This window comes from Orcinus orca, chromosome 3, assembly GCF_937001465.1.
Source record: "Orcinus orca chromosome 3, mOrcOrc1.1, whole genome shotgun sequence".
Classification (NCBI taxonomy): domain Eukaryota; kingdom Metazoa; phylum Chordata; class Mammalia; order Artiodactyla; family Delphinidae; genus Orcinus; species Orcinus orca.
Window position 1 is genome coordinate 57,667,447 of NC_064561.1, and position 23,187 is coordinate 57,690,633.

A 23,187-nucleotide genomic window follows, 5' to 3' on the forward strand; every position below is an offset into this window, starting at 1 on the left:
CTTGGATATTACAAGGACAGAACCAGCCTGGTACTCTGTGTGTGTGTGTGTGTGTGTGTGTGTGTGTGTGTGTGTGTGTGTGTGTGTGTGTGTGTGTGTGTGTGTGTGTGTCTGAAGTTCTGGGTCTTGGTACACCTCTTTGTAAGTGTCCTAGAGCATCTGTGGGTCTCCTGTCTTTGCAGCTTCGTTTCTCCATCTCTCTCCGTGCTTGCCCCTCAATCTGAATATCTCTGCCTCCCAAGGCATGCCCTCTAATGTCTTTCAACTTTTACATGCTGTTCTGTCTCCTTCCTTCCCAATTGGCCCATCTTCCATCTTCAGATGAACGAAGACTTCCTCCTCTGGAAGTCTCCTCTCTTCACGAACCGCCCCTGAGTTAGAGATCCTTTCTTCGCTCCAAATACACAGCTCCTTTAACACTTGCATTATCTTGCATTATCATCGCCTGCTTCCCTGGCTCCCTACTAGGCTGTGTCTTTTCCACTACTGCATCTTGGATGCCTAGCACAGTGCCGGCCCATGGTTGGCAATCAACAAATACTGACTGAGTAACTGAGATTGTCCCTCTAGGGAGGGAGGGATGGGAGGGTGGGGGGTGGAGTTTGTCCTGTTCACAGCGCGGGGGCCCCAGTATTCCCAGCCCCCTAATACAAGCCTGACGCGGAGCAGGAGTTCTAAAAATGGCTAACAAGCAAGGCAGGCTCGCCTAACATCCCGCCCACCGCCCAGCGTAGTCGTGGCGGGGCTCCAGTGGCCCCGTCCCAGCCGGAAGGAGGCGGGGAGGCCTACGGTCTTCAGGCAGCTGCCAGCCCGCGGGACCGGAGTGGGCGGGGCCTGGGCCAGAGGGCGGCTCTCCCCCGCGTGCACACCCGGAAGCGCACTGGCGTCCGCTCTCAGAGCCGGGGGAAGCAGCGCCCTCGCTCCAGTACCTGCAGCCAGCTCCTCAGTCATGCCGGTAAGTTGTCGCGCCGTCCCCGCCCCGCGCAGACCCGCGGCCTCCGGCTTGTGCTTCGGCTGCACCGCCTTTTGGCCAGAGGTCCCTCTTGAAGGGCTCAGGCCGCGCCCGGAGCTGTCGCCCCTCTTCTCACTCCTCCCCACCCAGCCCCCAGCTTCTTCGACCCTCCCGAAAATCGGATCCCAAGGGAGTTTTATCTGGCAGTCAGGCTTCAGAACATTGAAGCTGCAAGGCCTTCAAGCGATTACAAGCCTAAAGCTTCCCTGCAAAGACGAGGAAACTGAGACCCAGCGAGGGGCAGAGAGTCGCTGGAGGTCACACAGGGAGTCGGTGGCGATCCGGAACTGGGATGGCTAGTCCCTGCGTCTCCCACATGGATGCCCCTTACCGCGGAGCTGGCCTGAAAGAGGGGCTTGGGGTGACTGTTACCTCCCGGACAGGACAGGAGTTTGGAGATCCGTGTTTGTCTTCCCTTCTTCTGCCCACTGTGTCTGAGTTTCAGGTCAGCGCTGGGCCACACTGAATGGAGACAGTGCTTTTAACCTTTTCTACAGGTCACTTTATGAACCTGAACCCGTGAGCTACAGAGAGGTTCAGGGACCTGCCCAAAGTCGCCAGTTGCTCAGTGGCAGAGTCTGGGGAGGGATGAACCGCTCACTCAGTCTTACCATCCAGTATACATGATAAGACTCATGGCCTCATTATGTAGGTAAAAGATTAAGGCCTTTTGCAGATAAAAACAAACAAACAAACATTAAAATCCCACTAATTTATTCAAGGTGGTGTTGGGAGATGGGTGCAGCCAGGATTAAGCCCCTTATCTTCAGGGGCCCAGTCTCTCCTGACCTCACCACATGATACATGTCCAACAAAAGTAGTCATACCGGCTTGGGAGGAAGCTCTGATCCCAGTTGCATCCCAGGGCTACTGGCTGGATTGGTGGTGTTTAGCACTTTCCCCCAGGGTGCCTGGTTTTCTGGCCTTGCTCCAAGTGGGTACACAGAGGTGTCCCACAGATGCCCTGTGTCCTAGCGGCCTAGCTTTGGGGAGCTGACAGGTGAGCCAGAGGCCTCCTGGGCCAGGCCACAAACATCTCAGGTGTCATTTCCCTTGGGTCTTGCCAGGTGCCTTGAGACAAATCCTCAGACGACACAAAGTATGGACAAAGAACCTGAGAGAATCAGCCCTCCCAGCTGAGCAAATCTGCCTGTGGCAATGTCAGAGGACAGCATTAATCACTCTGGGACTGGGATGGCGGAGGCTGCCAACCTTTTGTGGGGGATGGCAGTGAGGGAAAGGCCAGCTTGAGGATGGCTCTATTCTATGTTCACGTCTGGGAATTTTGACGAACAAAAGACCCACCAGAGTGGATGATCCAAATGAAGTGGGCACTTGGCCGTATACCACGAGATGAACAGCTGAAGGAGACTCACACCAAAACTGGAAAGGGATTGATGTGTCACCTGAGAGGTTTCTCGCACAAAACACTTGGAATCTCAGAAACCTCTTTGAAAAATCTGTGCCCTACCCCACCCCCCTTGCCAGCTGCGTGACCTCAGGCAAGCTGTTTTACCTCTTTGTGCCTTGATTTCAGTGTAAAATGGGGGTAAAAACTGACCTCACAGGGCTGTTGTTAGTAGTAACTGGAAAAATCCCAGTAAAATATGTAGCTCAGCCACTGACATAGTCCCGAAGAAATGGTAGGTCTTGTGTAGACCTAGGACAAATTGGTAGAACTATAGGCAGGCAGGTTTCAACCCTATGTTAACAAGGACCACAGTGGCTAAAAGTTTAGGCTTGGGTAGGTCTAGGCCCTGCTATTCACTAGCTGTGTCACTCTGAGTGAGTGACCTAACCTCATCTGTCAAGAAGGGATAATAGGGGCTTCCCTGGTGGCGCAGTGGTTGGGAGTCCGCCTGCCGATGCAGGGGACATGGGTTTGTGCCCCGGTCTGGGAGGATCCCACATGCCGCAGAGCGGCTGGGCCCGTGAGCCATGGCCGCTGAGCCTGCGCGTCTGGAGCCTGTGCTCCGCAACGGGAGAGGCCACAACAGTGAGAGGCCCGCGTACCACCAAAAAAAAAAAAAAGGGATAATAATAATGCCTACCTCATGGTGTTGTGGCGATTAAACGAGGACATGCATGCACAGTGCCTGGCACATAGTAGGCACTCTAATAATAGTAAATTCCCAATCATCAGGGTCTTCAAAAATTGAACGTCCCGGATATATGAGAAAGCATTTCGTCTCTGGGAGGGGTCTGGATAGTATGGCCCCGTTCCATTCCCACCCTTCCAGTTCTGAGATTCTGTTAAAGCATTGCACAGATGACTAGGCTTTTTCCTCTACGTTACAGGACCCGTTTTGTAGGTGACAGAGCAGAGGCTCAGAGGGGCTGGGACTGTGCAAAGTCAAGCATTCGCTGGTGGGGCCGGCCTTGGGATTCTCTGTAAAGACAGGATTATTCTGCGCAGGAAGGAGACTTTCCACAACCCCATATTTACTTTTGCAACTCAGAGGTGGAGGAGGAGAGGACTGAATTGTAATGATTGCGCAACGGAAGCCGTCTGCTGGCTTCTGACCTCTGTACGGTGCAGGAGGGAAGGAGACCCGCTGTCTGTAGCCAACAACAGAAAGCTTTAGAGATCTGTTGACTTCAAGTCCTCGGGCAGCAAAAACTTGGGTTCCTTCACAAGGTGTCCCCATCTCAGGTCTCCTGCTAAGAGTCATCATTGTGGGGGGTGGCAGCCCCATTTGCTGGTCCAGAGCCAGCAAGGTGTCCCTGGAACCAGAAAAGCCTGGGTTCACATCCCATCCTCAACGCATACCCACCACAGGACTGTGGGTGGCTTAGTTAACCCCTGGAACCTCAAGTTTTCTCCTACATGTAGTACGGTGACTAGCTCCCTTTCCAGGCTGGGTAAGGACTGAGATACTATATAAAGAGCATTTCACATAGTGGGCACTCATTAGATTTGGGTTTTATATTGGTCTTACAAACCCATTAAAGTTTTGGATGGGTGTACAGGTACCAACCACTGATGAATCTTGATTACCAGTTATTCTAGAGCAGGAGTCAGCAAACTTTTTCTTTTTCTTTTGCGGTACGCGGGCCTCTCACCGCTGTGGCCTCTCCCACTGCGGAGCACAGGCTCCGGACGCACAGGCTCAGCGGCCATGGCTCACGGGCCCAGCCGCTCCGCGGCATGTGGGATCTTCCCGGACCGGGGCACGAACCCGTGTCCCCTGCATTGGCAGGCAGACTCTCAACCACTGCGCCACGAGGGAAGCCCAGCAAACTTTTTCTTAAAGGGCGAGATAGTGAATACCTAAGGCTCCATGAGCCATGTGGTCTGTTACAACTCCTCAACTCTGCCATTCTAGTGTGAAAGTAGATGAATGAGCTTAGCTGTGTTCCAGTAAAACTTTATAAAACCAGGTGGCAGGCAAGCTGTAGTTTGCCAGTTTGTGTGCTAGAGCAGCATCTCAAACTATAATGTGGGCAGGAATGCGCTGGGTGTCTTGTTAAAAATGAAGATTCTGGAAAAAAAGAAAAAAAAAAGGATTCTGATTCAGGAGGCCTGGGGTGGGACCTGAGAGTCTGCAGTCTGGCAAGCTCCTGGGTGATGCTTTGTTCTGAGAACCACCCATTAAAGACAAGATGATGGAATCCTCCCTAGAAATCCTTATTACCAGAATTTGCTGTGGTGGTTGCTGAACAGTCACACAATGAGCTGAAGGGATCAGAGGTGTTTAGAAAAAACGAAAGACTCACCATTTTCTTTAAGGCAGGTTTGGCAGATTTGGCCTCCATAAAATAGTGGTCTCCTGGTTGTGTCATGATGTTTGTAATGATGGTTATGTAATTCAGCACCGAGAAACCAAACTGCTTCACTCTTGGCCTCAGTTTCCCCTGTACAGCATGATGATAACCCAGACCCAAAGGTGGTTTGAGACTTGGAAAGAGCCTGAGAAGCCATTTAGACCAATGTTTCTCAAGTGTGGGGTCTCACCCCTCTGTTTCTCCTCAGTGGGTTAAAAATGGAGAGTCACGGGGCCCACCCAGAGCTACAGAGCTCACTGAGGCAGCTGCCTGCAGAGCTGCCCAGTCACCAAGTACCCCTGTGATTCTTCTGTGCACGGAGGCTGAGGAAACTGAATTGGCTAATGCCCTTTTGGTATAGATAAGTGGACTGGGGCCCCTAAGGGCAGGGATTTTGCCTGAGGTCTTCCAGCAAGACACAGTGCTGTGCCCAGAATTCCAATTCCAATTCCAATTCCAAATTCCAATTTTCAATTCCAAAGAGATTTGAAAAGCTCCATGGAAAACGTAGCCATAGTTTTTTAAAGGGACAGAAAAAACGGAAGTGGAACAAAGTAATACTAATAATCTGATAGCTTTTTCAAGAATTTTTTTCGCCGCGCCGAGTGGTTTGTGGCATTTTAGTTCCGTGGCTAGAGACTGAGCCTCGGCTCTCAGCAGTGACAGCACAGAGTCCTAACCACTGGACCGCCAGGGAATTCCCCCAATAGCCAACTTTTTACCCCAGTGGAACCTACTACTAGGCTCCAGTCTCTTTACCTAACATATGAATTAACTATTACTTCTGAGTAATTACCCCCAAAACTTAGTGGTTTGAGACAAGAAATATTTATTAACTTATAGTTTCTGAGAGTCAGGAATGTGGAAGCAGATTAGCTGGTATTTCTGGCTCAGGGTCTCTCATGGAAGCTGCAGTGAAGATGTTGTCCAGGGCTGTGGTCCTCTGAAGGAGGATCTGCTTCCAAGTTGGCTCCCTCACACGGCTGTTGGCTGGAGGGCTCAGCTCTTCACCATGTGCACCTCTCCATAGGGCTGCCAGAGGGTCCTTAGGACATGGCAGCCAGCTTCCTCCAGAGTGAAGGATCCCAGAGAGAGTAAGGCAGAAACCACAATGTCTTTTATGCGTTAGCCTCCAAGGTCACCTAACGTCACTTCAGCCATATTCTACCGGACACACAGGCCAACCCTGAGACATTGTGGAATAGGACTACTCAAGGGCATAAATACCAGGAAGCAGAGATCACTGGGCCATCTTGCATGCTGGCTACCACACTTAAAATCTTGTGTTCATCCCATTCACCAGCCTGGAGAGGGACTTTCATCCCCATTTTGCAGATATAGAAACCAAGGCACAAAGGAGTTAAGTAACTTACTCGTGGCCACACAGCTACTAAGTGCCAGAGCTGGGATCTGAAGCCAGGTCTCATTTCCAGAGATTTAAAATAAGGGAAGTATTGGTATAAGTAACCTTTGTTGGAAAGCAAAGGAAGGACCCAGGGTTGTTCAACCAGCTGTGTCAAACATCCATTCACCCAACAAAATGTGTTAAGCCCCTGCTCTGTGCCAGGCGCTCACTGTTCCAAGCATTGGGGTTGCAGCAGTGAACGTAGCAAAGCCTCATCTTCTGGGAGCTTGCCTTCAGGCCCTTGGTTTGTTAGATATCCTGGAGACTGTAGGATGTTGAGCCCTCATGCAGAGTCCAGGAGCCTGGGTTCCCTTACTGGCCCAGATTCAGCTCACTGGGAGCCCAGGCAAATCCTCTCCCTTCCCAGGATTCAGGTGCTGCCTCTGAAGCACTTGGATGGCAGCAGTGGTCTCCATATTTCAGAGTCACCAGGGAAGCTTATTGACCATAATAGATGCCTCAGCCCTCTGACTTGCTGACCAGAACCTATAGTTTTTGTTTGTTTGTTTGTTTTTATACAGCACGTTCTTATTGGTTATCCATTTTATACATATTAGTGTACATATGTCAATCCCGATCTCCCAATTCATCCCACGCTCGCCACCTCCCGCTTTCTCCCCTTGGAACCTATAGTTTTTGTAAGCTCCCAGGTGAGTCTAATGCAGAGAGTGATCTTTTAATGCATAATTAAGACCACCAGATCAGCACTGTTCAGAGCATGGGGCCCACCCACATTAGAGTTATTAGTGATCCTGAGACAACCCCATAGCTGAAGAATCAGGGCTTTGAAGATGAGACTAGAAACCAACATCTTAAACTACCTTCCCAGGTGATTCTTCTCGCGTGTCCCAGACGCAGCTAAAGGGTTTCGAGGGATTCTGTCCTTTAACGCAACCACCTGTGAGATACAGAAACCCTTAGTTACTGTACAGTTTAAGAGAGTGGGGCTCCCTCAGGCTCCTGGGGAGTGTGATGAAAGCCGGATCTTGCCTTTTTCTCTGCCCTGCGTCTTGGCTCCCGAGTGGGCCTGCATGCTAGTGGGGACTTGGCTTATGGACTTGGCTCATGGTCTCCTTTGTTTCAGAAGCACGAGTTCTCCGTGGACATGACCTGTGAAGGCTGCTCTAATGCAGTCACTCGGGTCCTCAACAAGCTGGGAGGTGAGTGTGTGGCCCGCGGATGGGGGTGGGGAGACAGATACACTTATATTAAATGCATGTAGGCATGGGACGGGAGAAGCTTGAGTTTAAGCTGCTAACAGTAACACCAAAACATATTGAGTACTTAGCATATGCCAAGTACTCTGCTTCGTGGCTTCCGTGGATCACATCATTTAATCCTCACCCTGACCATTTCAGGTAGCTGCTTTGACCATCTCCATTTCAAGCAGGAGGGAACTGAAGTTCAGAGAGGTTAAGTAACCTGTTGGGGTCACACAGCCAGTAGTGGCAGAGCTGGGATTTGGCCACGTGGAGCCCTGGCAGTACTACTTAGTATGTTGGTAATCACATTCGTCTCCAGTGTGATAACTTTTGTTATGTGACACACTTGAGTGTCATTTTCTATTAAGATTTTTAGAAGCTGTAACATTTTAAGAAATAAACTTTGGATCAGTCCTGTGCAGAACTCCTAAAGCACCTCTTCTGGGTGTATTTAGAAAACCATTAATCTCCTCCAGTCCCCTCAATTCTCATCTGGGGAAACGGAGGCCCAGAGAGGGCTGGGGTCTGGTCCTGGGGCTCCATGAAGTCATGACGAGCTGTGGTCAGAGTTGTGGTAGTGCTGGGGCAGTCAGTCTTTTCACCCTGGATAATAGTAACACCCAGTTTTCAACGGGCTTTCATGTGGATGTCATCTCGTCAGCACTTAACACCGTCCTCTGAGCTGTACTTTCCGTCTGTGGAATGGGGATGTTGACACCAGGCCCCAGGAGGGGAAGTGACTTGCCCAGTGTCCCACAGTGAGTCCATGGCTGGTTTCTAGACTGTAAACTGGAATCTGAACTGTAAAAGAATCTGAAACAGTGAAAAGAACCTGGCTGCTGACTTGCCATGTGACCTTGGCCTCCTCTCCCGGGGCCTGGCTTTCCCCAGCTACGGTATGGGAAAGTCAGCCTCTCAGCTTTGCTGTGGATGCTTTAACAGTATAACTCTGCTCACAACCCCTTCTATGCAAGCACCAGCTCTGCATGAAGTGAGGGAGGGCCTGCTTTCACTCTTGCTGGCTCCAGGACACCTGTCCAGGAACCTGGGCTACCAGAAACACAGCTTGAAATCCACTGGGTCAGATGATGCCAGAGTGTCTTCCAGCTCTGTGATGCCACCAGAATATTTGCTCCAAAGAGGAGGGAGACACTTCTGAACCAAAAGACAAAACCCAGAGTGCAGCCAGGATACATTGCCCTCTCCCTGGTATCCATTAGGTACAGAGTCAGAGGTTAGGACTAAATCCCGTGCCGTGTGCTTTTTCAGGCCCCTTCACTGGCACCTGAGGATCTGCCTTTGAGCTTGGGCAGGTATCTCTCCCTCTTTCACTACTGTCCCCACTTGGGGTGGCCGCTTAAGAAGGGTCAGAAGGGTTTTCTGAGCTAGTCGGGGCCACAGATGAGCAGTGCTGGGCCTGAGGAATCACAGAGCAGTGGCATACTTGAACTGGAGAGCCCACAGGGGCTGGCTGACCCCAACTCCTTCATGTACCGATGGGGAACCTGAGGCCTGTGATAGGCAGGACTCAGCCAGTCAGTGGTGAAGCCAGGCCTGGGATTCTCCCTCTGTTGTTTCAAGAAGACCCATTTGTACCTATTCCCCTATGCCACCGAGGGGCTTCAAATGGGCACAGCCCTTTAGGAGGGCAGTTTTGCAAAACCTATGAATATTTAAAGTGTGCTAGGCCCCTGTGCTCAATAGCCCACGAGACTTTGCAGAGGCCTTCCTCTTTTATCTCGGCCGCCAACATGCCATCTGGACTAAGGAAGACCCGGAAACTTAGGGGCCACCTGAGCCATGGCCACGGCTGCATCATCAAACACTGGAAGCACCCGGGAGGCCACGGTAATGCTGGTGGCATGCATCACCACAGGATCAACTTTGACAGATATCACGCAGGATACTTTGGGAAAGTTGGTATTAGGCGTTATCCCTTAACGAGGAACTAGAGCTTCTGCCCAGCCGTCAACCTTGATAAACTGTAGACCTTGGTCAGCGAGCAGACACGGGTAAATGCTGCCAAGAACAAGACTGGAGCTGCTCCTGTCACTGATGTAGTGCGATTGGGTTACTGCAAAGTTCTGGGGGAGGGGAAGCTCCCAAAGCAGCCTGTCATTGGGAAGTCCAAATTCTTCAGCAGAAGAGCTGAGGAGAAGATGAAGGGTGCGGGTGGGGCTTGTGTCCTGGCAGCTTGAAGCTACATGGTGGGAGATTCATTAAATCAGGGGTCCCCGACACCATGCCCTCCCCAGCCCAGCCCAGCGAACAGGAGGTGAGCAGCGGGCGAGTGTGCGAAGCTTCATCTGCCGCTCCCCATTGCTCTCCCCATCACCCTCCCCATTGCCACTCCCCATCGCCGCTCCCCATCTCCCTCCCCATCATCGCTCCCCATCACTGCTCCCCATCGCCCTCCCCATCGCCGCTCCCCATCGCCCTCCCCATCGCCCTTCCTCATCGCCGCTCCCCATTGCCCTCCCCATCGCCACTCCCCATCTCCCTCCCCATCGTCGCTCCCCATCACTGCTCCTCATCGCCCTCCCCATCGCCTGAAAAACTGTCTTGCATAAAACCGGCCCCTGGTGCCAAAAAGGTTGGGGACCGCTGCATTAAAGGATAACAAGTGCTTTCCTCGTCTGGTGTGAGTGTAGGTTCTTTGGCACTTCTACCTCCCTACCTGTACCGAAACCCACCTAACGGGTTCTAGGAGTTAGGGAATGAAGACCTGGGCTCCTTTGCCAGCTCCCCTCAGAGTATGGAAGACATGGCACCAACACTTAGAATGAGGCCTTGGCTGGTTACCTAATTTGAGGCTTCTCACTTTGAAAGTGAGAATGCTACCTGTTGATAATGGACATATCGTTGAAAAGCCTATTGCCATTGTATGCTCTGAATTTATAAATGAGTGGGAGAATGTGCCCTTAACTGTTCCATGGGACTCAGGGGGGGAAAACTCATGATCTTTACCACATTTTGCTGAGTCACGTTGGAAAGATGGGTCAGTGGTAGGATAGAAGTGGTTCTTTGGAACTTACTTCCTCAGTCTAAGGTTCTTCCACCTGGCTTCCTCATCTCAGACCAAACCATTCTGGTCATAATCAGAATGTTGGAATGGGGCCCAACAATCTGAATTTTAAACACACCAGGGCTTTTTTTTTTATCAGAGTGGTTCGGATTCTAGAAAGCAGTTGTCAGGACTTATGGGTCCCTGTGCATAGGAGTCTTAATGTTCAACGAAATACATCATGAATTGCTAATGAAAAAAATAAAAAGTGTGCCAGTCTGTTGCCCCACAATTTCCATTCTGTGAATTCGTGGTATAGAAATATTTCCACAAGTTTTATAAGATACGTTCAAGTATGTTTACATTGTTGTGATCATAGTGAGAGATTGGAGGCAACCTCAGTGTCCTTCAGAGGGGGACTGAGTAGATGGATGGTACATCCACACTATGGGATATGGTGTAGCTGTTAAAAAAGAATGAAGTAAGTCTGTATGCACTGAGATGGCAAGATATCCTGGACATTGGAAAGTGACATATAGCAAGACCTGTTTACAGAGTATGATGCCACTTTGGGGAATTACTTTTCATTTGTCCATCAGGGAGAAACACTGGATAGGGGCCCTATTGTTCAGTGATCCTTAGAGGTAGGAAATAGTAGGGGCCTTACAGTTTCAAATTTTATTCAGAAATGCTTGCCTTTTTTCTTTTTAAATGGTGTGTCTGGAGACTTCCCTGGCAGTCCAGTGGTTAAGACTCCGCCCTTCCACTGCAGGGGGGCACGGGTTCAATCCCTGGTAGGGAAATTAAGATCCCACATGCCGTGTGGCGCGGCCAAAAAAGAAAAAAAGTGTGTCCGTATTACTTTTGCAATTAAGAAAACAAAATTTTTAAAGCCCCCATCTAGAGCAGGGATGGGCAAACTACAGCCCCTGGGCCCAATCCAGCCCACAGCCTGTTTTTGCACAGCTGACAATGGTTTTTACATTTTTACAGGGTTGTAAAAACAATATACAGAAGACTATGCAGCCCACAGTTCCTAAAACATGTGCTCTCTGGCCCTTTTCAGGAGAGGTGTGCCAATCCTTGGTCTAGAGGAGAAGGGAAGGGTGGTGGTCAATAATTCAGGAGCCTGACTGGGAACGTCTCTGTCCCCCCTCACCACCCTTCCTGCAGGAGTTCAATTTGACATTGACCTGCCCAACAAGAAGGTCTGCGTCGACTCTGAGCACAGCGTGGACACTCTGCTGGAGACCCTGGGGAAAACAGGAAAGGCCGTTTCCTACCTCGGCCCCAAGTAGCGAGGGCCTGGGCCCCCAGCCTGCAGGATGGACCAAAGTGGGCAGGTGGGTGAGGCCCCGACACTGCAACAAAATATGTCTCCACCGGATGCAAATCACAAGCTCAGGGACTCCTTCCAGCCCCCTGTGAGTAGACGGAGCACTTCGTGATGTCTCCCAGGGTCCCCTCTATGACTTCAGGGTACATTTCATGATCAGCAGGGTTTAAGTTTAAGCATATGGCCCTGAGCAGTGTGTCTTTTGCTTTGATAACTTAACGGTCCCGTCAGAGGTGACACCTACGCCCTGAGCCTTGTGGTCCAGTGCACTGACCAGGTGAGTTAGTTCACCTTGGCCTCTGTCCCCACTTGGAACTGTTCTCAGCTTCCTGAGCATGCCCTCTGCCCAGACTGGTGCAAAGACAATACTGTGGTCAATCTGGTAGTTTCTTAAAACCTACCATATGACCCAGCCATTCCTTTGCCAGGTATTTACCCAAGAGAAATGGAAAGCACTGTCCATATGAAGACTTGTAAATACTGAGAGCAGCTTTACTTGTAATAGCCAAAAGCTGGAAACAACCCGATGTCCATCACTAGATGAATAGATAAACAAATTGTGGTATAGCCATAGAATTGAATACTATTGTCCATGCAACAACTGCAATGAATCTCCTACTGTATGATATCATTTATATAAAGTTCTAAAAAATGCAAACGAACCTATAGCGACCAAAGCAGATCCGTGATTGCTTGATGATGTGGGGTGGCAAGGAGAGGCAGGAGGAGACTTTGGGGTTGGAAATGTTCGTTATCTTGAGTGTGGTGAGGGTATGTGGGTGTATTCAATTGATAAGTCACAGATCATCACATCGTGCGCTTAAAATATGTCTACGTATAGCATGTCAGTTACACCCCCAATAAAGCTGTTAAAGGTGAAAAACAACATAAACAAACAAAAAACAGCAGCGTGTTTAAGCTGGATGTTCCCTTTGATTTTACATAATCCAGAAAGGAGGCTAGTGACACTGTGCCAGCACCCTTCACTGCGGAACCAGGGCAGACTTTAGTCATCCATCCAGCATTCCTTCCCTCCATGCCTAGCCACAGTCTCAGAATCCTTCACAGCACAGCCCTCCTAGCAGTCACTGGCCCCGTAGTGCCTCTCATGCCCTTCATGCGTGTATTACAACAATCGCCACATCCCTGATGTCGGTCAGTGCTCTCACTGTAATTAAGGGAAATGAGGCCTGGAGAGGGGAAGTGACTTGACCAAAGCCCCACACAGGTGAGTGCCAGGGGCAGGCTGAGAATCAGGCATCCAGCTACAACTGACTGCTGGGCCATGGCAGTGAACTTCAGCTGCAGCCTCCTTCCTAAAGGTGTGCGTTGGAATCTGAGCCGTGGCAGTGTCCTGTGTATCTGGTGACATCACGTGCAAATCATGAGATGTCAGAGGTGTCTGTCTCCGTCATCCCCTTCCTGCCCATGGAGGAACCATGTTCAGGCATGAGCCCAGGATGAATAATCAGTATTCTAGGAGTCTAGTTTTTAGCTCTGCCCTCATTTCACATTCTGACAGTGGACACTTCTCTTTCATTCCTGAGACTTAGTCCTCCCTCCTGTAAAATGGGGCTATAACCTCTGCCCTGCTTTCCTGCCTTGTGGAGGTTACTGTGAAATCCCTCTGAATATGAAGGATGATCCTTAAAGGGAGGGTAACATTTCTACCATACCAGTGTTCATCACATGGTTCCTGCATCCCTAGGGTTTTGGGGGGAGGGTGGGTGGGTGGGACCCTAGGCCCCTCCATGTATCCCAAGTAGCCCCGTTTTATATTGGGCCTCCGTGTAAGACTGTGTTTATAAAAGTCTCTGTGACAAGGAGGGATGGAGGGAGGGAAGAGAAAAAAAACTTCCTCAGGTGGCTACACACGTGGGGGAGCCCCAGTGTAGACACTTTGAATTGGAAACTCCCGACCTGAGCATGTGAATTTTGTTTGACTAAAAAAGCAATACTTACCTGTTGTAAACCATGTGTAGCTTAATGTGTATTTTTCTCATAGTAGGCTCTTTTTTTTATTGAGATGAAATTCACATGACATGCAATTAACCGTTTTAAAGTGTACCATTCATTGGCCTTTAGTGTATTCACAATGTTGTACATCCACCACCTCTCTCTAGTTTCAAAACTTTTCATCACCCTAGAAAAACTCCCTGTACCCATTTAGGCTGTCCCCACTGCCTCCTTTCTCCATCCCCTGGCAGCCACCAATCCGCTTTCTGCCCCCTGGACTCACCTGCCCTGGATATTTCCATATAAAAGGAATCATACGTTAGGTGGCCTTTTGTGTCTGGCTTCTCTCACTTAGCATAATGTTTTCAGGATTCACCCAAGCTTAGCATGTATCAGTACTTCATTCCTTTCTATGGCTGGATAGTTCTCATAGTAGTTTTAATTAATTAATTTTAGCTTTTTTATTATAGGAAGTGTCGAACCTATGCAAGTAGGGTAGTAAAATGAATCTCCACGTACCCATCACCCAGATCCAACGACCATCAAGTCATTGCCATCATTTCATCCATGGCCCGCTCTCTCCACCCCCATATTCACAGCATATTCAGGCATCATATAATTTCATCTGCACATCTGTCAGTAACCATGTGTAGTATGAAAAGGCTCCTGGAGATTCGTATGCATGGCACTGGGTGAGAATCACTGACCAGGTAAGCTTTTACCCCACACACCAGGCAGCATCTGTCTCTGAGTCTGTTTTAAGAGGCTGCCCAGTGACGGATTTGAAGCCAGGTTCAGGAACCAGAGATAGAATGTTTATTGTTCTGAAGTTTCCTTGATCGTCTGGCTCTCGGCAGATTTGTTTGCTCGTGATTTTTTTTGTTGCCCTCTGGTATAAGTTGAAACAGGACAGGGAAGGTGCCCCAGCAGCCCTGGGAGTTCCCCAGAAGAGGGCCTCGGCGGTGACCGGCTTAGCAAGATCAATGGGTTCTGGTCAAGACTGCCAAGAGGCAGTCTTGGTAGAAGCAGCATGCAGGGCTGGACATGCTGCTCCAGCACCTGGGTTTCCCACCTCACCCGGTACAACTGCCTCTTGGTGAACCTTTACTGCTTTTGTAATGTCTCCACGTGCCCAGCAGATGGCGCCTGTGTTCCACCTCACTTCTCTTCTCTTCCAGGATGCTGAGCCAGCTCCTGCCTTCCAGACAGATCTAGGACCTGACAATCCTGCTCAGCGATGGTAGTTCCTGCGGAGACCCTCACTTGCCCTGCTCTTCTATAGCTTCCTTGCAATAAAGTCAAGTCGATTTTGCTGGAGATGTTGTCTCTTGCCTGGTCTTGATGTCACTTGCTTACGTGCTGTGCTGCTCACTTGTTGCTCTGAAGGAGATAACTGCAGTGCTTGCTTGGGTTGGAGTTCTAAGAGCTCCCAACTGGGCGAAAGAGGTCCGATGGATTCTGAGTCTTTGCTGTGTGAGCTTTTGCAAGTCACTTCCCCTCTCTGGGCCTCACTTTTCCTCATCTAGAAGTGAAGGTGTTGGATCAGGTGGGTGATCCTCTTTCTTTTCACTACTTTCTTAGACTCTGTATTGTGAAAAACTTTTGTCTGTCAAGTGAATCGCATTTAAGGGAGGTAAAATGGTATGGCAGTTAGAATAATGAGAAGAGGCAGCGAAGACAGACTGCCTGGGATAGAGTCCAAGCTCCATACCTCCCAGCTGGGCCACGTAACCTCTTGGTGTCCGCAAGCATAAAATGTAACAGCATCTGCAAATGGTGGTTGTAGGGATTAAATGAGGGGACTCATGTAAGTCGCTTAGATAGTGCTTGTCAGTTAGTAATCACTCAGTGAACATTCTCTATTCACATACATTTTTGTGTGTATTTAATTAATCAAAGATCTGTAGAAATGGCAATTAGAATTCCAGTCAGCCTAAAAGTTAGTGCCTTACAGAGTTGATGCAATTATATCAAAACAAAGGGAAATGTTTTAGTTTGTACAGCTTTACTTATTTTTAAAAAATATTTCTTTAAGCCAGCAGCTCTCAAACTGTTTCATCCCAGGACCCTTTTACACTCTTAAAAATTACTGAGTATCTCAAAGAGCTTATGGTTATGCGGGTTATGCCATAACAGAAATTAAAACAGGAATTTCTGAAACACAAGAATACGCAAGCATATATCCCATTAGCCATCAGGGCGAGATGAGGTCATTGCACAGCACTTAGATTCTGGAAACTTCACTGCATGATTGTAAGAAAAAGAGAAAAAGGCATCTTGTGTGAATAGTTTTGACCTTGTGTTCCTTCTGAAAGGTCTTGGGGACCACACGTTGAGAATCACTGCTTTGACCATCTACTGGGCAGTGACTGGGGACCAGCGCTGCTGGACCTGGGATGAGACCCAGCTCTGCCTTTGGCGACCTGTGACCTTGGACCAGTCACCTCATCTCTCCCAGAGGCAGTTTTCTCACCTGCACAACGTACCATATCTGTACCTCAGGGGCCTTACGTAAGAGTTGGAAACTTTGCCAACTCTGAGCTGTATGCGAGCATAATTTGGGTCCCATTATTAGAGTATTAAAACAAGTCTCGCCCATTTCTGCCTTTGTGGTCCCTTGGGGGCACAGGGACTCTCCCTGCCCTCATGGTATCTAGGGTCCTTGGCCACAAGATGGCAGTGTTCTTTGGCTCTGACCATCCACGGAGACACTGAAGACAGTTTCTGTGGGCGCTGGGAGTACAAACTTGAGTTTTTCCATTTTCACAGCTTCCCAGGAGACCTGGTTCAGGCTGTCTGGCCCACTGGGAATGCCCAAGGGTAAAGACACTGGTGTCTTGGGCCGAGTGGTCATTGGAGGAGTTCCTTTCCTTTGACTCTTCTCTTACCCCCCACCCCCCGCTGGAATCCAGGTTTCCAGCTGAGGCCAAGGCCCCAAGCAGCTGGAGCAAATGAGACCACACAGCAGGGTGTGGCAGGGAGGAGCAGATGTGTCCACCTGTCACCCAGGTGCTCTCCCCAGCACCTGACCCCAGCCCACCTGCCCAGCTTTTCCAGCGCCCCCTGCAGCCACCGCGCCTCCTGTGTCTCCCAGGTGCCTTGCGTTTGTTTATGCTGCCCCGAAATGGCATGATCTCTGCCTACCTCCCCAGCCCCGCCTGTCGCCATGTACAAATTCCTTTTCTTCCCTTGCATACCACAGCCTGCATGAAACCTCTCCACAACTGGAAGTAATTTATTTCTCCTCTTGGCCCTCACAGCATTTATCCCACTAGCTTCGGGGCTGAGGCAAAGCTTTTCGTCCACGTGTCTTTCCTGTCCTCAAGGATCAGGCCACGTATCTATTCCCTCAGCGCACAGAACAGGCACTGAGGGGATATTTGATGGATGTGTAATGGCTGCCATCTGGGGGGCATTTATTGTGTGTCCTGCCCTTGCGTTCATGTCATTCATCTTCATCTGGTCCCTGTAAGCCAGCGGACCAGGACAGACCCAGAAACGTGGTAGGTGTGCAGGGGGCATTTGTTGAGTTAATCTCACAGAGGTGGAGATCACCTAGTCTGATCCTTTCAGCAGGGTTATGTTTTTGTCAAAGGTCCCTGGTGTGAGTACAGCAGCCTGGAGCCCCCCCTGGGGCTCACTGTTCCCGGCTCCTTGGCCTCTGTCGACCACCCCACCCTGTGGCCAAAGCCTTACCGTGTCCAGTGCTGACATTCCCAGGGCTGGAGAGAAGCCTCACAGCCCCCATGAACTCGGGAGAGGGTCCATCGCCCGTGACCGGGTGGGCTGCAGAGGGAGCCCGTCTGCTCTGAGTGAGCTTGAGCAAGTCATCTCCTGTCCCTGCCTCCTGTTAAGGACAAGTTTTTGACTTTTAAGTGTTTTTGTTTTTAACAGCTTTAATGAGGTACAATTTCATTCAATAAACTGTACACAATTTAAGCCTATATGTAATTTTTAAAGATACACATACATGCTCACGTAAACCATAACCAGAGTGATGACATTTATCACCTGGGAAAGTCCCCTCAGGCCCCTGGGAAATCCTTCCACCCCTCCCTCCCCCCTCAAGCAACCACCATCTGCTTTCTGCTACTATCAATTAGTTTGCAGTTCCTAGACTTTTATTTAAATAACCATCATACAGAATGTACTCATTTTTGTCTGGCTTTTTCCGCTCGGCACAGTGACTTTGAAATTCACCCATGTTACTGAGGTATCAGTGATTAGATACTCACTTCCTATCACTGAGTAGTATTCCATTGCATGGCCATACCACAAAGTGTTATTCATTCAACTGTTGATGGACACTGGACTTGTTTCCAGTTTTTCAAACTGCTGTCTGGTGCTGGCCAGGTTCCCCAAGGGCTCCACAGGGCACCGGGGGACAGTCCCAGATGCCAAACCAAAGCAGCTCAACGTATGGTTTTACCTACCGAGCCCAGAGGTATTCAGCCACGATCTGGACTTGAGCAGATCTGGATTCAAATTCCACCTCCACCACTTAATAACTGCATGACCTTGGGCGAGTAACTGATTCTTTTGTGCAAGTCAGTTTCCACATATGTAAAATGGGGATCATAATGTACCTACCTCAGGTGGCTATGGTGGGACTTAAGATCATCACATGCCTAATGCTTGATGGTGGCATTCCACAAATCAAGCTTTTCGAACAAAACGTTTCACAATTATACAATTTGAAGTTTGAAAACTGGAAGTTGGAAGTCTTTGGATCTAGGTCCTTTCAACCCTGCAGACTCTGAAAAGGAAAAATGGACCCTCAAGTGCTGTGCTGCGTGGAGGAGAGCAGTGGTTGTTCAGGTCACAGCCCTCTTGGTGGCACCCTCCTTTAATTAGGGACAGTCTCTTCAAAGCACGAGTCTGTAATTTCTGGGGAGTGCCCGGCAGAGCTGCTTTTAGGTTTCCATGTCTTTAGGGGCTGTGGCCACTTAGTTTAAGTGGATGAGGCGAGTCTCCTAATCTGCCTCCCAAGAAGGGAAAAGTCTGCAAATCTCATGACTGCCAGTTGGAGCCTTGAAAGAAAAGATCAAAGCCTCTGGAAATAAGGATGCTATCCCCCATCGGCCTGCTCATCAGGGGCTCCTAGTATCCTAATCCTTTTAGGACCACAAATCCCCAGGCAGCTAGAAGCCAGCTGGATCTCAGATAAGAATGCAGGCTCTGCAGACAAACGGATGGGTTCAGTGCCAGCCTGGCTGTTTCCCAGCTGCGTGAATTTGGGCAAGTCGCTTAACTGTCCAGGATCTCAGTTTTCTCATCTGTAAAATAAGAATAATAACTACGCCTTCTTCTCAGAGTGATATACGCACATGGCGAGTGCTCAGCTTGGCAGCTGCTATCATTGCAGGATCTTTGAAAAGAAGGCCTGGCTGGTCATCCAGCCCCATGTCCACATCCACGCCCCCCTACACCCGACAGCGGGGCCCCAAGCCTCGGCCTGCACACTACCCCTGCGAGGGAATGCCACAAGCAGCTGGCTCCGCTCTGGACAGCAATCTGGGGGAAAGTTCTGGCGTTGAGCCCACCCTCACCTCCCTGGCACGTCTCTCACGACTGGGGCTGGGTTCATCCTGACACCCGGGGCATCAGTCCAGCCCCTCCCCATGGTGGCTTCTCAGAGGCAGAACTCGCTCTCCCCTTCCCATCCCTACCCCCCTCCCTGGCCCACCACTTCCTCAGGGATGGAGCTGGCGTTATCAGACCACCTGGTCACTAGCCTCTTCGTTGATGCCCCTCCTCCCATTTTTTTTTTTTGGCCATACCTCACAGCATGCAGGATCTCAGTTCCCCAACCAGGGATGGAACTAGTGCCCCCTGCAGTGGAAGCATGGAGTCTTAACCACGGGACCACCAGGGAAGTCCTCGTTGATGCCCTTTTGATAGTGGAAGGCGAGAAAACACGAAAAGGCCAGGCAGCCCCGGGCTCCCACCACTCCTAGGCCCGTTCACACGGTTCCCGGAGCAGCACGGAGGAGCTGGGCTGAGTCCAGAGAGCACGAGGTCCTCACACAGGGGAACCTGGGCAGGTTACGCAATCTCTCCTCATCGGGGAACTGTGGCTCCGCCCTGGATGGTACCTTCTTCACAGCTAAGGCCCATAAAGCACCTAGCATGCGCGTGTGCGTGTGGCACGTGCCTGGTCAGTGCTGGCACTCACTTTTACATTTTGGGGAGTGGGTCCCTGAATCCGATGGCTCCATAAACGGAGACTGAGGCTGCCTGGTCAGGCCACACCCCCAAATCAGACCTGGCCCCTATCCTGCTCAGTCACTGCCCCTCCCAGGGTCCAATTTGGAAACCATGCTCTCTGAGGCAGCCATTTGTGAGTATCTAACTCCTTTTTTTTTTTTTTTTTTTTCGGTAAGTGGGCCTCTCACTGTTGTGGCCTCTCCCGTTGCGGAGCACAGGCTCCGGACGCGCAGGCTCACGCGGCCATGGCTCACGGGCCCAGCCACTTCGCGGCACGTGGGATCCTCCCGGACCGGGACACGAACCCGTGTCCCCTGCATCGGCAGGCGGACTCTCAACCACTGCGCCACCAGGGAAGCCCCCTAACTTCTTTTTTTGGTCTAAGCAGAAGCTGTGGTTCCCTCCGTATGCCTGGTAATTAGAGAGACCAGAAAAGCCATTGAGATGGTAGGAAGGGCTAGAGGGAGAGGTGGAAGGCTAGAGGCTGGCGGAGCAGCCTGGAATCTCTAAGAGCTTCAAGTGCCCTCCAGGGCAGAGGGACAAGCTCCCCAGACCTTCCCACTATCGCCCCAGGCCTGTGCCTCTTCCTCCGACCAAACTCTGGAGATGGCAGAGGCCTTGAGGAATTCCAGAATGTTAGAACTGGACGGGTCTTTAGAAAGAAAAAGTCCTTCTGCCTCATTTGGTGGTGGTGTTATATTACTAGTGGAAATATCTAACTTTCGATGATGATACAGAATAATTAGCAAAAAGTGAAACAATCTTATTTATAAATCACTCCCCTCATTATAATCTCTACATGACAAAGAGAGTCCACTTAACTTTCTGGTGTATTTCCTTCCGGATCCTTTTTAGGCTCATGTACATATATGTAAGTAAACATAAAAGGCAATATACTGTAGCATTTCAAAGCTCAGGCTCTGGAGTTAGACTGCATGGGTTTAAATCCCCACTCCATATGTTACTGGCAAGTTATTTAACCCACCTAGATCTCTGTTTCCCCATCAGTGAATTGGAGATCATTGCCTTTATATCGTAGGGTAGTTCTGAAAATTAAACAAGGTAATCCACATAAATCATTTAGCGCAGTGGCTGATGTGTAGGAAGCAGTCAGTAAGCGGTTTAACCATTTTATTAGTATTGATGTTTTGTAACCTGCTTCTTTCACTAAATAGTTCATAGACACATTTTCATCTCAAATGTATGTGTTATCTGTGGCTGCTTCTGCACTACAATGGCTGAGTTGAATAGTTGCAACAGGGACCATATGGCCCGTGAAGCCTAAAATGTTTACTATCTTGCCCTTTACGGAGAAATTTTATCAATCCATGGTCTAGATCAGTGATTTCAAACTGTATTCTATGGAAACCTAAGGTTCCTACAGGTATGTCAGGGGGAAAAGGAGTAGATGGTAGGGCTCCAGGCCCCTAGCACCTTTCTAGCAAGACTGATCCTCTTATCTGTTAAGATTAACTATGTGTTCTACCAAACGTAAGGAAGAAAATATGCCAATTCTCTACAATCTCGCTCAGGGGATAGAAACAGAAGAAATACTTCCTAACTCATACTGTGAGGCCAGCATTACCCTAATACCAAAACCAGACAAAGACTCTGCAAGAAAACAAAACCATAGACCTTATGAACATAGACATAAAATCCTCAACAAAATATTAGGAGATCGAATCCAACACTGCGTAAAAAGAATTTTATACCATTGTAGGTATGCAAGGCTGGTTCAACATTCGAAAATCAATTAATGTAATCTTTCACATCAACAGGCTAAAAAAGAAAAACCACTTGATCATAGCAATAGATGCGCAAAAAACATTTGACAAAATCCAACAGTCATTCATGATTAAAAACTCTCAGTATCCTCACTTGATAAAGAATATCTACAAAAAAACGTAGAGCTAACATCATACTTAATAGTGAGAAACTCAACGCTGTCTCACTAACATGGGGCACAAGGGAAGGATGTCCCCTCTCACCACTGCTTTTCAACATTTTACTGGAAGTTCTTGTAATACAATAAGGCAAGAAAGGGAAATAAAAGGTATACAGATTGTGAAGGAAGAAATAAAACTGTCTTTGTTTTAAAAAAAACACAACTCTCTTTGTTTGCAGATGACATGATTATCTATGTAGAAAATCCAAAAGAATTAGGGTTCAAAGAGCTTTCAGGTTGGTGAACGCATCCATGTACCAGGAGGGTGGTACACCCCAATTCCATGGGGACAGAACCTTGCTCTTGCACCTGGAACCCTCCCAGACCTCACCCCTATGTATCTCTTCATCTGGCTGTTCAAGTGTATCTTTTACCATTTCCTTTAGTAAACTGGTAAACGTAAGTAAGGGTTCCCTTGAGTTCTGTGAGCTGTTCTAGCAAATAATCAAATCCAAATGGGAGGAGGTCATGGGAACCTCCTATTTGTAGCCAAGTCAGAAGCTGGGTGTGACCTGGGGACCTACTATTTGCAAGTGACATCTGAGTAGGGGGAGTGTCTTGGGACTGAGTCCTTAACCTGTAGGATCTGATGCTATCTCCATGTAGGGAGTGTCGGAATTGAGTTAAATTGTAGGACACCCAGAATTGCTTGCTGTGGGGAAAACACATACACATGTGGTGACCAGAAGTGTCAGAGTGTTCTGTGTGGCAGTAAAGGAGAAAGACACAGGACGAGAACTGTAGGTTTCTCAGTACAACCATATATGGCAAAACATCAAGATTCATCAAAGACAGCAGTTACATACAAAGATACTAACTTTAATATCCTCTATACCTTCTTTGTATGCTTGAAGTATCTCATAAATTAAAAGAAAAAAGATTTGATATACAAACATGGAAAATACTGCCAACAGTTCAAAAGGATACACAATGAAAAATAAACATCCAGTTTATCTTAGATCTGTGGTTCTCCTCAGAGACACTGATTATTATCAATTTCATAATCATCTTTCAGAAATAGTCTGCAAATGTAAGCTTTAAGATCCAAAAGAGCGGCTCCACTCAGAAGAATCGTTAACCATCCTTACACACATGGATATCTGATTCCATCCCCTACGTGGGAAGCAGCTTGTACACCGAGGCCTTCCATTTGAAGAGTCTACCTTGTGACCCTTTATTTTGGATATTCACTGGAAACCACTCTTTGCTTTCTCTGTCAGTGGACCCGAACCCATCTGGTGCATCTTTTCCAGTTGGTGACTCTGTGGGCCTCTCTTATTTAACTAGAGTCAGCTTCTCTGGAGAATGACTGCTTATCTCCCCAGGACCCCTAGAATAAAATTTCCATATGCCAA

At 49.0% G+C, this 23,187-nt stretch overlaps 1 protein-coding gene and 1 pseudogene across 1 annotated transcript; both read left to right on the forward strand.

Moving 5' to 3' along the window:
• The first annotated feature begins 798 nt into the window (after positions 1 to 798).
• ATOX1 (antioxidant 1 copper chaperone) lies at positions 799 to 14,997 on the forward strand. Its single transcript, XM_033406683.2, has 5 exons — positions 799 to 955; positions 7,267 to 7,342; positions 7,541 to 7,594; positions 11,562 to 11,731; positions 14,859 to 14,997. The coding sequence occupies exons 1-4, from the start codon at positions 950 to 952 to the stop codon at positions 11,684 to 11,686; spliced, it is 261 nt and encodes an 86-aa protein (XP_033262574.1). The 5' UTR covers positions 799 to 949; the 3' UTR covers positions 11,687 to 11,731; positions 14,859 to 14,997.
• On the forward strand, positions 7,604 to 11,609 carry LOC125963936 (60S ribosomal protein L27a-like; annotated as a pseudogene).
• Positions 14,998 to 23,187: the final 8,190 nt, after the last annotated feature.